The sequence below is a fragment of the Bos indicus genome, chromosome 16, assembly GCF_029378745.1.
Source record: "Bos indicus isolate NIAB-ARS_2022 breed Sahiwal x Tharparkar chromosome 16, NIAB-ARS_B.indTharparkar_mat_pri_1.0, whole genome shotgun sequence".
NCBI classification, from domain to species: Eukaryota; Metazoa; Chordata; class Mammalia; order Artiodactyla; family Bovidae; genus Bos; species Bos indicus.
The window spans coordinates 45,768,676-45,781,792 of NC_091775.1; the positions used below are offsets into that span (position 1 = coordinate 45,768,676).

Genomic DNA, 13,117 nt, shown 5'->3' on the forward strand with positions numbered 1-13,117 from the left:
AATTTTTCTCCCCTTCCTCTCCTTCCCCCAACCATGTCACTAATGAGATACTCGTTTTCATGTGTTCTCCAGTCTGACTTCACTGATGCCTCTGAGTTACCATGCTGGCGGCCATCACACAGAATTTTTTGGGACTGTTTTCGAGTTTGAGGTCTTTGGTTTGTGTCGTATTTGCCAAGTTTGGTAGTCTTCCACAGTCAGGCTCTCTTCTGCTGCTGCTGTGTTTTGAAATCGTACAGTCTTTTTCTTTTGTTCTTTCAGACCTGTTGTTAGACTGAGAAATCCAGAATGGTGAGGAGGCTAAGCCTCTCAGGCTCAGGGCGAGGCTTCTTGGTTCTGCAGGGCTGTAGCTGGAGGCACTACTGGGGTTGCCCAAAGCCTCGTTGCTTATTTCTTAGTCACTCACTTTGTTCTTGGCTGAGGTTTCTAGATAAAAGAGCAGTCACTCAGAAGCCTTCCCACCTCTGTAGTCTTGCATGCTTTGCTGTGTGCCTCTTTGATTTTCTTTGTTCCATTACTTTATCATTGCAGCCAGAAAGAATAATGCACTATTGTTTACACAGCCTAAAAATTACTCATCAAAAATCATTAAGGTTAAGGTTACTGAGCCCTGAGGAGGGGAAGCAGTCATTTCTGCACTTAAATTCTTCTGAATAGGAATTCAAGCAATTTTTGTAAATGGTTTCTCTTAATACTGATGCCGTTGATCTTGAGGTTGTTTTTGTTTATTTATTTTAAAGAAATTTAATTGTTTGTAGGAATCTGGTTATAATTGACCTGTGGCTAACTTTCATGTGCACTTCCTAGTTCACTTGAGCATTTAGGAATGGGTTCCCTAATGTCTGCATAAGGGAATAGAGCTATGTTTTTCTATCACCCTCTAGGTTAGAGCTTCCCTTGCCATTTTTCTGTTTTCAAGGCTGTGAAGATTCTAGGAGTAAGTGAAAAAATTGCCACTGTGGCCCTGAGCAGTTTCTGCCTACGATATGAGATAGGTCTTTCTAAGCTGACAAATAATGACGATTCCTGACTCTGCCAGGAGTTTTTCTCTCTGTGGCTGGAGTTACACTCCTCATTCTTTATCATTAAGGTGGGTCTTCTCATCAGTGGATTTGTGTGCTGAGTTCTGAGGAGCTGGCCTCCCTTTCCATGCACTGGACTGGTGGCTTTGATCCACCACAGCCCAGCATCCTTTATGTCCTGGGCTGGAACTCACACAGAAAGCAGGAAGAAAGGTTTTGTTTCTGGGAAGCGAGGTTATATACTGTGAGCTCTGTAGATAATTATGCATAACTTCATTTAAAGACCCGTGGCGTGGACTAGTCCAGCTTTTGCAGAGACCTGAAAGTTAAGACGTTAACCTTAAATCCCTAAGGTGTAAGTGAAAAATCTGCAATAGCTGGTCAGTGTTTGGCCCAGGCAGTTGGCGTAGTTCAGTGGCTATGTTGTTTGTTTACTTTTTCTAAATGAGTGTATTAATATTTCCATTTATTCATTTTTCAATAGAATATCCTTTAGAATTTTACCTTTCAAAAACATCTGTGGAACTTCCCTGATGGTCCAGTGGTAAAGAATTCGCCTGCCGGTGCAGGGGACACAAGTTCGATCTCTGGTTGGGGAAGATCCCACATGCCGCAGGGCAGCTAAGCCTGTGTGCCGCAATTACGTAAGCCCACACGCTAAGAGCCCATGCTCCACAAGAGAAACCACTGCAATAAGAAACCTGAGTGCTGCAACTAGAGAAAGTCTGCATGCAGCAACAAAGACCCAGCCTAGCCAAAAACAAATGAAAATTAAAAACAAAATCTATAAAGAGAAAGAAGATTAAAAACTGAAGGGTTCCGAAAAATGACCCAGTTCAGCCCCTTTGTTACAGAGGAAGAGTCCAGGGGCCACATTGCTGCTCAGAGCAGGGTCCTCCAGGCCCCTCTGCCCAGGCTGCTAATTCCCCCCAGGACAGCCTGGCACCTCACTCCTGAGAGCCCCCCAGGCCATCAGGTTCTCCGTTGTTTCCCTTTTCATCCCCATCTTCCATCCTGTCTTCTCTGTACTGTAGGATAAGCTCACCTCTATGGTGCTCTAAGGCATACTCACTCTCCTAGCACCAGGGCAATTTCCCGTGACACTCGTCGTGTCCCATCCCTTCTCAGTCAGCTTTCCTTAATGGAACATTTCCTCCTTCTGGAATCAGGCTCAGTGATGACCACATATCTTATTTCATCCTAAACAGGCATGAATTCTATGTTCTTCCTTTCCATAGAAAGGAAGATTCTATGTTCTTCCTTTCTACAGCTAAGAAAACTGAGGTTTAGAAAAATAATTTGTTTCTTATCACACAGCTAGTGGCAGGACAAGTGTTTGAATCTAAGCCAGAGCTGGGAGCTTTCTCTCATTTAGATCTCACCTCTGCAGAACCCCCAAACCTGCATCTTTGGTGCCAGCGTCTTCTCAGGTTCTCCTGTCCAGGTGTTTATGTTTGTAAAGACAATGTCAGATTAGATGCTAAAAACAGACAAATAGTCAGAAATGGCTAAGACTTGGTTTGTTCTATATTTTAAAAATAGTTTACTGACCTCAGCTGATGTGCCAGCATTTGGTGTTTGCTTTCTAATCACCTTGTGGTTGAGATCCCTGTTCTGTGGGTTTAGAATAGCTTCAAAAGCACTGTAGCACTGTAGTCACAGATTGTGACCTGTTTTCTAGGTACATATGTGAGAGCTGTGAATGAGAAATGATACAGTGTTGTACTAGCCATGGGAAATTGTTATAAGTGAATTATTGCCTAGACATAATAACTGCCTTTTATTACCTCCTCCTAGAATATTGTTTTTAATTTGACTGTTGCTCTTTATTAAGTATAGGCATGCTCAGTCCCTCAGTGGTATCCAACTCTTTGTGACCCCATGGACTGTAGCCTGCCAGGCTCCTCTGTCCATGGGATTTTCCTGGCAAGAATATTGGAGTGGGTTGCCATTTCCTCCTCCAGGGGATCTTCCCAACCCAGGGATTGAACCCATGGCTTCTGCATGGCCGGCGAATTCTTTACTGCTGAGCCACCAGGGAAGCCCTAAGTATAGGCAAGGTTAATCATATTGTGTATACTGTTGATCTTTAAAATCTGCTTTGTGGAATCATCTTGCTCTTTCAACAGAACAAATAGCACCCTAGTCACTGACACTCTTCTGTTTTTATTATACATTTATTTCATTATTTTGTTTATATGTGTGTTTTGTCTACTCTGAGCTACTCCTGACTAGCCACCCCAGTGTAAGAAAAGACCTTGTGCTTGCCCCATCCCTGCAGCTGGAGGAGTCCCTGAGCTCACTGTTCCCAGCAGATCGCCGATCCTGACATGCTCCAGTAGAGGGGTCGGGGGCAGGGACTGAGTCTTAGGAGTCCTGGACACTGGGCTAATGTGGAATCCTTGCTCTGCTGCTTTGTAGGGAGGTGGCCCCAAGCACGAGGCTGAACCTCTTGGTTTTGTTTCCTCATATGTAGCACTCTTGCCTCAAAAGAGTGGTGTGAAATGATGAAGTTATATACTGAGTAAGTTCTTAGCACCTCTGGAGAAGGGAATGGCAACCCACTCCAGTATTCTTGCCTGGACAGAGGAGCCTGGCAGGCTACAGTCCATGGGGTCTCAAAGAGTTGAGCACAAATGAGCAACTGAACCCACACACAGATGTACAAGTTCTAGCACAGACAACACTCAAGAAATGTTGGTCTCCCCCTCTCTCTTCTCCTTTGTGACCTCAGCCATAATTTCTAGAACATTGTACTTATTCAGAATGTGTTAGAGGGGAAAAGTTATTCCAGCGAATATGTATTTCTTTCTGAAAATTAACTGAATCTTTCCTTCAGCCCTTACTCTCAGCAGTTAAATTCTGTGTCTTTACCTTTATCTCTCAAATGTGTGCCCATAAGAGTATTTAGAGAAATTTATCCTCTCCAGTGCTTAAGTAGCATTATTAGGAGTGATAGTGGCCAAACAAAAATAAGCATTGTGCTTTCAATCTTAACTGTAGTTTTTGAATGTATGTGTGTATCATGTTTTGAGCTTTGTACTAGGTCACTGGGCTTTATTTTCTTGGTCTCCAAAATCACTGTGGATGATGACTGCAGCCATGAAATTAAAAGATGCTTGCTCCTAGGAAGTAAAATTATGACCAATCTAGACACCATATTAAAAAGCAGAGACATTGTTTTGCCAACAAAGATTTGTCTAGTCAAAGCTATGGTTTTTCCAGTAGTCATGTATGGATGTGAGAGTTGTACCATAAAGAAAGCTGAGCACCAAAGAATTGATGCTTTTGAACTGTGTTGACGGAGAAGACTCTTGAGAGTCCCTTGGACTGCAAGGAGATCAAACCAGTCAATCCTAAAGGAAATCAATCCTGAATGTTCATTGGAAGGATTAATACTGAAGCTCCAATACTTTGGCTACCTGATCCAAAGAACTGACTCATTAGAAAAGACCCTGATGCTGGGAAAGATTGAAGGCGGGAGAAGGGGATGACAGAGTGTGAGATGGTTGGATGTCATCACCAATTCAATGGACATGAGTTTGAGCAAGCTCCAGGAGTTGGTGATGGACAGGGAAGCCTGGAGTGCTGCAGTCCATGGGGTCACAAAGAGTTGGACATGACTGAGTGACTGGACTGAACTGAACTGAACAAGGTCATTGGTGATAGAGGAATGAATGAAAATATATAGGCATTTGTGAATTATATATTATGAGAGGACGTTTTCACTTGTCAGATTTCAGACAGCTTTCTCATGTCAGTGAGGAATAATTCAAATGATTAAAACTACATGAGTAATTTTAAGATCGTTTCCAAATTCCACTTTTTTCCCCCTTTCTAAGTTATTTTGGCAATTTCTTATAAATAAACAGTGTATTTTGCAGAGCAAAAGACTTTGAAATCTAATATTATCCCTAATGGACTGCAATTATTTAATATTTAGCATGAATGCAATCTAACCTCAGATAGGCTTTTTCTGCAGTTATTATAATGGCTGTAATTGCAGAAGAATACTTTGGCGTAGCAGTAGCTGCCAGCTGCAATGCCATTTGATCTAAAAAGGTCACAGTAAAAGGGACATTTAAATTAAGTTATAAATTACAGTTGAAGAACAATATTTTGATGTGTGAGACCAGAGATGACAGAGCAGGAGATGTAATTCATGGGTTCATTATAGAACAGAGGTGCCTGACAGCTGAGCCGTGCCAAGGGGAGAATTTATTTGCAGCATCACGCAGACAGAAAATGGCAGCTCAGATGAGAAGCTGTAGTAGAAACTCGAAACCTTGTGGTAATACGCAGAGTTTATGCTAATCAGATTGCCCCAGATCCAGCGATGTTTAATGATTGCTGTAATATAAATGAGATGTTCGGACATGTGCACATTTTCAGTCTTATTTAAATTAAGACCTCATCCTTGCTCTATAAAATAACACAGTTTATAACCAGGCATTAAGGTTGATTCTCTCACCTCCCTGTCCAATGTACAGATTTGCTGAAATTTCGGAATTGTTTAGGCAGGAGAGTTAAAGCTTGAAACAAGAATTCTGTCCATGGCAGCTTTGAGGAAGGATATAATTTAGTGTTTATAGCGATCCATGAGAAGTTCAATCATGAGTTAATTAAACAGTAGGCAGTCATTAAGTATTATTTATTCTTTCGAGAAGCTTGCCAGTAAAGCACTTATATATATTAAATTATAGAAAGTAATAAGCAGGGAATGGTTTGTCAGGCTGAGTGAGAGGAGCAGGTTTAACTTGGGCAATTACGCAGAAATGTGTTTTTCTTCTTGTGGCCTGACCCTTCCTTCCTACTAATCACGGAGAGGTCAGGGGCTGTCACAGGACACTCGAGGCTGGGTAGTCCCCAGCACCGTGTGCACCTTGAACCTGCAAGTGTTTAAGAAGCTTGCATAATAGCCGTGCCCCTGAACTATTACTCCCCATGATGGTACCGCTGGACAGTTTGTAGCCATTTGGCCTTTTGGGGTGTCTTGTCACATGGTGTCTCATTTATTGCTTTTCACGGTCCTTTGACACAGCGAGGGGCTGATGTTGTTAGTCCCACTTGACACAGATGAGAACCTCAACTCAGCCGGTTTGTGATGAAGCTTTAAGGCATCTGTCTCCCTGCTCAGACTTGATGCCGTGCTCACACTCATGAGGCTGCAGAGGCCTTGACTGTGGGAGCGGTTGTGCAGGCGGGCTGCTGAGCACCTGGAATCTTTTGAGTTGTTCAGAGCATTTCATGCATCAGCCAGCTGTGTCCAATTACAGAGGGCACCGTGTCCCTGGTGTTGTGTCATTTGGTGTTGCCATTCAATTTGTTAAGCAGAACCAAACTAGGGGTTTGCTACTGGAAGCTGCTATTGTTTTTAGCGCTTTCACACCCCCGGTCCACTCTGCTACTGTGCTTGGGCCATCTTAGCCATCTTTGGTGGCACTTTATGTGACATTTAGAGTTGCTCAGGAGCTCTTGTTGAATGAATGGAAGGACAACAGAGAATGTGATGACAGCAGCCTCCCTGTGGGGCTGGGGTGTCCCTTGGGTCTCAGGGCAGCAGAAGGCATGGCCAAGGAGAGTGGACAGCTGGTCGGGGAAGAGCCACCTGGACTCTGACAGTGAACAAACCAGAATTGAAGGGAAGAGCTCAAGCTGAGCAATCTGTGGAGCAAATTCTGGGAACCAGCTGACAGACTGCTGGGAAGCAGCAAAGCAAAGAGAATTCCACGATGGGTGACTTAGAGGCTAGTGCATTGGTGAAAAATCACCATTTTGTTATCAAATCTCCCAGATACTGACCTGTGGTTTAGGGGAAGATGACTTTTATTGCTACTTGTGCCTAAGTGCAGACCTGCAGTTCAGTGATGTGGAAGCGGCAGATTTACAAGTGCATGCTTCCCTGATCATCGGATTAAAACACACACACATACGCATACAGACGTGTGCACATGCACAGCCTGTGATGATGAATTTGAAAACAGTGGTTTTTGTGGAATGGCTTCCTGCTCTACTGCCTGGCGGGTCAGGGTGACAGCGTCAAATCTAGGTTCTTCTCTCTGTGGAAGCTTGTGAAGATTAGAAGCTGACTGGATAAGAATGCTCTGTCTTGGTGCCTACTTTTTGCACTGATGTTGACCCAGTAGCTCCAAGATGGTACATTTCTCTGTACATTAAAATTGCTTTAATCCCAGATTTTCCCAGTATGTCTTGGCTGCAAATGGACAGAAAGGTCTCCTTACCTTGCTTTCATTGCTCTTCTGAGACTATAGAGTGAAGCTGTTTGAGTGTCTTCACTGTGGTTTCTTTGAGCAGTCTTCTCTAGGGTAATGGGAGAAAATCTTATTCACAGTGAAGAACCTTTTACCTTAGCTATAATTGGGCACTGAATTTCCCATACTGATGTACCTGTGTGGTCATGATCAGGTTTTTCAAATTTGGAACCCATTTTTCACAGGTTGAGATTGTTCCAGTTCTTCAGAGCTTGACACAGTATTGGGAATATTTTCAAAGACAATCTTTAAAGATTTGAGATAGCCAGTATTTTGGTAAACTTACAAACTCTTAATTTACATGAGGAATACAGTTGAAACAACTAGTTAAGCTCTAGCTCAAACATTATTTTGGCTCCAGTCTGAAGAAAAACAAATCTTCATAATCCTTCAGAAAACAAACCCTTTTTAAGAAGTGCTTTTTTGTGCCTGATACAGTATATTAAGCAAAGAAAGTGGAACCCAGCAACCCAGCCTTTTAGGACCCTAGGGTATAGGTGTGACTTTAGGTGAACGTGTCACATGAGAACAGTTCTTTAATCTGCTTCTCAGCCCAGCGTTTCCGACACCCATTTCCTGTGCTTCTCCTGGCTCTGTCTGTCCCCCTCACCCAGGAGAGCATCTGGCACCGTTTAGCACTCAGTACATGTTTGCAGAAGGAGTGAAGGATGTCCTGAACTTCCAGTAATTTTCCCAAAGTGCTTGATAGATATTCAAAGAAACAATGTGGGCTGAAACAACTGTTAATATGTTAAAAAGTCCATCTTTAGTAAATATAACTGAAGTGTTTCTTTAAAAATGTAATGCTCTCAGAACTTCCTCAGACTCAATTGCTATAAAGTGGGAATAACTGTTTGCAACGTTAAGAAGGGGCTTGTTGAGAAAGGTCCCTTTGGGTTCTCTGGGAAGAGGGCATGCCAGAACAGAACCTTGTACTGGCCTTCATGAATTCTTGATGACAGCACAGTCACTCCCGACTCCATGCGTTCAGTCAGTATTTGTCACTGTTGTTAAATAGTGCCACACTTTTACTTTTCAGGCGTGTTTTTGGCAGAGATGGAGGAGGTGGACACTCTGGATACTTGTTGGGTCCATGGAGTGGAAAGGTCAGGAATAGGACTATTTTTAGAAGACAGGCTGACAGTGGATCCCATGAGCAGAAGCAATTACCTGTTATTCAGCTTACCAGATATATCACAACAGCTTTGTCAGGGGAAAGTGTGATCTGAACAAAGGAATCACAGATGCGAGGATGTGTTTGAGGGAAAACTCTACTAAAGCACCTCATGAGAAACTTGACTGGGGACTCCGTGCAAGCAGGAGCACCCTCCTTGAAAAACCAAACAACCCTGAGTGCAGCAGGTCCCTCAGAACATTTCTTCCAGCTCATTTAAAGCTCTTGGTTCACCAAAAGGCAGGAATGTCATAGGGATTAATGACTTAACTTCATTCACTTGTTCACTTTTGGAATGGGCCCTGTGTTCTTATGAGTAATTTCCTGTTATCAGCCATGTAAGATTTAATTTTTTTTCTGTGTACTGTACCAGAGTTTTAATCAAATTTCATTAATTATTAACATGAATAATTATGTGAAACATAAGTGGTTTTGTTTATAGTTTAACAATTGTTTTTCTGTCTCTGGAAAGGCTACTCTCTAATCTAGAAAATGAATGAAAATTGGACAGAGACTACTTCCTTCATTTTTTTCTCCTTCCTTCTAAAAATAAATAGCTAACACTCATTTAGCATACTATGTGCCAGGTACTTATAAGCAATTTTACATGTAGTTTCTAATGTTATCCTCACAATAGCCCTGAAAGGCAGATGCTATTATTATATGCATTTTTTAAAAATGATAAAATTGAAGCCCAAAGAGGATAAGTAACTTGTCCATGGCCACACACCTAGTAAGTGGTAGAGCTAGAATTCCACTCCAGATAATCTGGCTCCAAAGTCCATAGTTTTTCATCACTTTCTGTATAATTACCCCATTTACAGTAATTACCTCTTATAAAATATTGTTAATTTGCCATGAGCTTTTTATTAAGAATTCATGATTTGATCAACTTGAATTGATTTCAAAGTATCACTAACATGTTGTTGTTCAGTCGCTAGGTCATGTCTGACTTTTTGTGACCCCATGAAACGGAGCATGCCAGGCTTCCTTTTCCTTCACTGTCTCCTGGAGTTTGCTCAAACTCATGTCCATTGATGCTGTCTAACTATCTCATCCTCTGCTGCCCCCTTCTCCTCCTGCCTTCAATCTTTCCCAGCATCAGGGTCTTTTCCAATGAGTTGGCTCTTCACATCAGGTGGCCAGAGTATTGGAGCTTCAGCCTCAGTCCTTCCAATGAATGAATATTCAGGGTTGATTTCCATTAGGATTGACTGGTTTGGTAAAAAATTAAATAGCCATGCAGTTTTTCCCTTTATTCAGTTCTGATCCTTGCTGTTAAGCTCTCATTATAGATCCTAATTATATTATGCTACTGCTACTGCTGCTAAGTCGCTTCAGTCATGTCTGACTCTGTGTGACCCCATAGACGGCAGCCCACTAGGCTCCTCTATCCCTGGGATTCTCCAGGCAAGAATACTGGAGTGGGTTGCCATTTCCTTCTCCAGTGCATGAAAGTGAAAAGTGAAAGTGAAGTCGCTCAGTCGTGTCCGACTCTTAGCGACCCCATGGACTGGAGCCTACCAGGCTCCTCCGTCCATGGGGTTTTCCAGGCAAGAGTACTGGAGTGGGGTGCCATTGCCTTCTCCGAATTATATTATAGAACTTGGCAAATATCTGCTTGTTCTGGATCTTAGGCAAAGTATGAAAATCTAACTATTTTTATTTTATATACTTCTGAAAGGAGGCCAGTTGAACAGTTTTCAAACATTTGCAAATTCTAATATTTTAGTATAGTATTTCATTTATTTAGTATAATATTTATAGTATATTATTTTTTAAATCCTCTAACAATGAATGTCATAAAAATACATAAGGTCATATCTAGCATCCATATTTTTTGTGTACACTCACCCATATCCACACCCAACCACCACCAAAAAAAAGATACAGCATTAATCATTGAAGTAGGTGTTTTTGGTTTTTTTAAGGTAGTTGTCTTAGTAATTAATTTCTAGTCTGGACATCTATGGGTAGTCTGGACTTGGAGTAAGTTGGGATCCTCTAAAATGTGAGACTAACTTGGGAAATTTTGATTTTTAATAACTTTTTGTTTTGCTGAATGAGCAATGAAAATGAACATTTAACTTCCAATAGCAGTCAAATAGTTATAGGAGAGATTTGCTATATCCAAAATTTTTATTTATTTGTTCTTCCATTCATCCATCCAAACAAATAAACAAACTGACTTACTAGTAAAGTTCGCACCTTATTTGTACTGAGGATTTGCAAATGTTGGTGAATTTTTCAAATAAGGGATTGAAGCACTTGTAGAAAGATCAGCATGTCCCCTTCGGGCTGGCGTTGTGTTCACTGCTGTGTCCCCAGGGTTTGGGGTGTGGCCTGCACCATAATAGGTACTCAGCTAACATCAGATTGAATGAACCTGAAGACACTGAGGTGGAGATTTAGGTTGAGTCTATCGAGGGACAGTAAGTAGTTGAAGGCCTTTATTTATTAACTCAACAAGTATCTCTGTGTATCACCTTTTGCTATGGATGGTGTTAGTTCCTGGAGGTATAGGGCTCAGCCAGAACAAATGCTCCTATCAGAGTAGACTTTGGAAAGAAAGGGCATTCCCGGGTGAGAAATCTGGAGAGACAGCCAGAGTTTGGGAAGGTCGATATGAGCAGGAGGATCATTCTCTCTACTCCTTCTCTTCATTGTCCACAGGTGGAGACTCAGGAACCAGAGGTGGACATGGTCATAGGAGCCAAGGCAGGCGTATCTTTGCAAGATGGAGAGGGATCAGGGGTGCCAAGCATTGCCCAGGGTTAGAAAGGATATGGAGTATAAAAACATTCTGTGTTTCCCTGGTGGTCCAGTGGTTAAGAATCTGCCTGCCAATACAGGGGACATGAGTTTGATTCCTGGTCCAGGAAGATTCCACATGCTGCAGAGCAGCTAAGCCAGTGAGCCACAACTCTTGAGCCTGTGCTCCACAACAAGGGGCTTCCCTTGTGGCTCAGCTGGTAAAAAATCCACCTGCAATACAGCATACCTGCATTTGATCCCTGGGTTGGGAGGATATTCTGGCCTGGAGAATACCATGGAGTGTATATAGTCCAGGAGGTTGCAAAGAGTTGGGTATGACTGAGCGACTTTCACTTTCACTTTCTGCAAGAGTAGCCCCTGCTTGCCACAACTAGAGAAAAGTCTGCACATAGCAATGAAGACCCAGCACAGCCAAAAATAAATAAATCTTAAAAAAAAAAAAAACAAAAAAAAACAGTTTTGACCAGAGAGAAAGTCCAGTCTTAAAAGGAGCATGTAGATAAACTAGCATCTTCATTTATATGTGCTGAGAAGTTAGTATACTGTTACATAATTAGATTTAAAGTTTTTATATTTAGATACTTGAGATTTTTTTTAGTGAAATTATAGGTGAAAGACTTAAGATGTGCTAATGGGAAAGAACATAATCTGTCATGTCTTTAGACCACTTTGAGGGAAATGGGACAAGAGTAGGGGTCATGTAGGCTGGGTTTGAGTCTTGGCTCCACTGCCTACTGGCTTAGTATGGGTGAGTACCTTTACTCGACCTTTCCATGCCTCAGTCTCCTCATCCATAAAATGGGTGATGAGGGTTCCTACTCCATAAGATTAACTGAGAGAATACTTTCCTCATAGGATTAAGAAAGATAATGAGTGCATGGAAGGTGCTTTAGCAACAGCCTAGGCTAAATTTTCCATAAATGTTACTGTTGGTCTTCATCTTGTTCCTGTCATTGCCAGAATGTTCTCTCTCCTGCTTGTGTCCTTCTCCCAGAACAGCTGGATCCAGGGAGTGGTTGGATATTAGCCAGTTATGACACTGGCTGAAGTAACTCTTGAGTCTTGTGTGCCCATCTCATGACTCTTCTGTTAGAGTAAATGAAGGATCCCCTCTTTATTGATTTGCTTCCAGTTCTGTTATTTGGTGCAATGAACAAACTAAAATTGTCATTATTGTTTTAGCTCCATGAAAGTGGCTATGATGCTGGCAAAGCTCTGCAGCGGCTGGTGAAGAAGCCTGTGCCCAAGCTGATTGAGAAGAGCTGGACCGAGGACGAAGTGGTGAGCGGGCGGGAATCGGCCTCGGGTCTGCTCTGGGGCATGAGGGGCGGCTGGGCGTGCTGCTCACCGTGTCCCCAGGATCCGGTCATGGCTGCAGACTGCCTGTGGCATCTGTCAGTCAGGATAAAGAGCCTTTGAACCTCATAATTGTATGGAAAGAATTGAGTTTAGTCAGCATTTGTTTCATAGAAAATGGGAAAGATTTCCCCAGCTGTCATGGAAAGAGAGGAAATAGTTGCTCTTTAAAAAAATTAGTTTGGGTTGGTTGGTTTGTTTGGGTGCAGGCTAGCTTTTGATACCTCCTTCTGTTAGGAAGGATTCAGTCATTTTAGAACCAGCTGATACTCTCTTTAGATTAAGGCTGCACCTTGTTTTTGTTGTGAAGTCTGCTTAGGGTCTCTAACCTGCAGAAGGACAGTAGTCAAGAGCAGGAAACATAGACTTTAAATCAATATCAGATCTTTCATATTCATTCTGTTACTGCTGCTGCTGCTAGGTCGCTTCAGTCGTGTCCGACTCTGTGCAACCCCATAGACAGCAGCCCACCAGGCTCCGCCATCCCTGGGATTCTCCAGGCAAGAACACTGGAGTGG

General features: G+C 42.4%; 1 protein-coding gene across 6 annotated transcripts in view; it reads left to right on the forward strand.

Annotated features, from left to right (window-relative positions):
- RERE (arginine-glutamic acid dipeptide repeats) overlaps window positions 1–13,117 on the forward strand; it is a 415,138-nt gene that overhangs the window by 310,890 nt on the left and 91,131 nt on the right. For all 6 annotated transcript variants that reach the window (XM_019976073.2, XM_019976075.2, XM_019976074.2 and 3 more), the window contains one exon: window positions 12,426–12,524. In XM_019976073.2, the coding sequence (XP_019831632.2) occupies window positions 12,426–12,524 (99 nt within the window). The remainder of the gene's footprint in view (window positions 1–12,425; window positions 12,525–13,117) is intronic.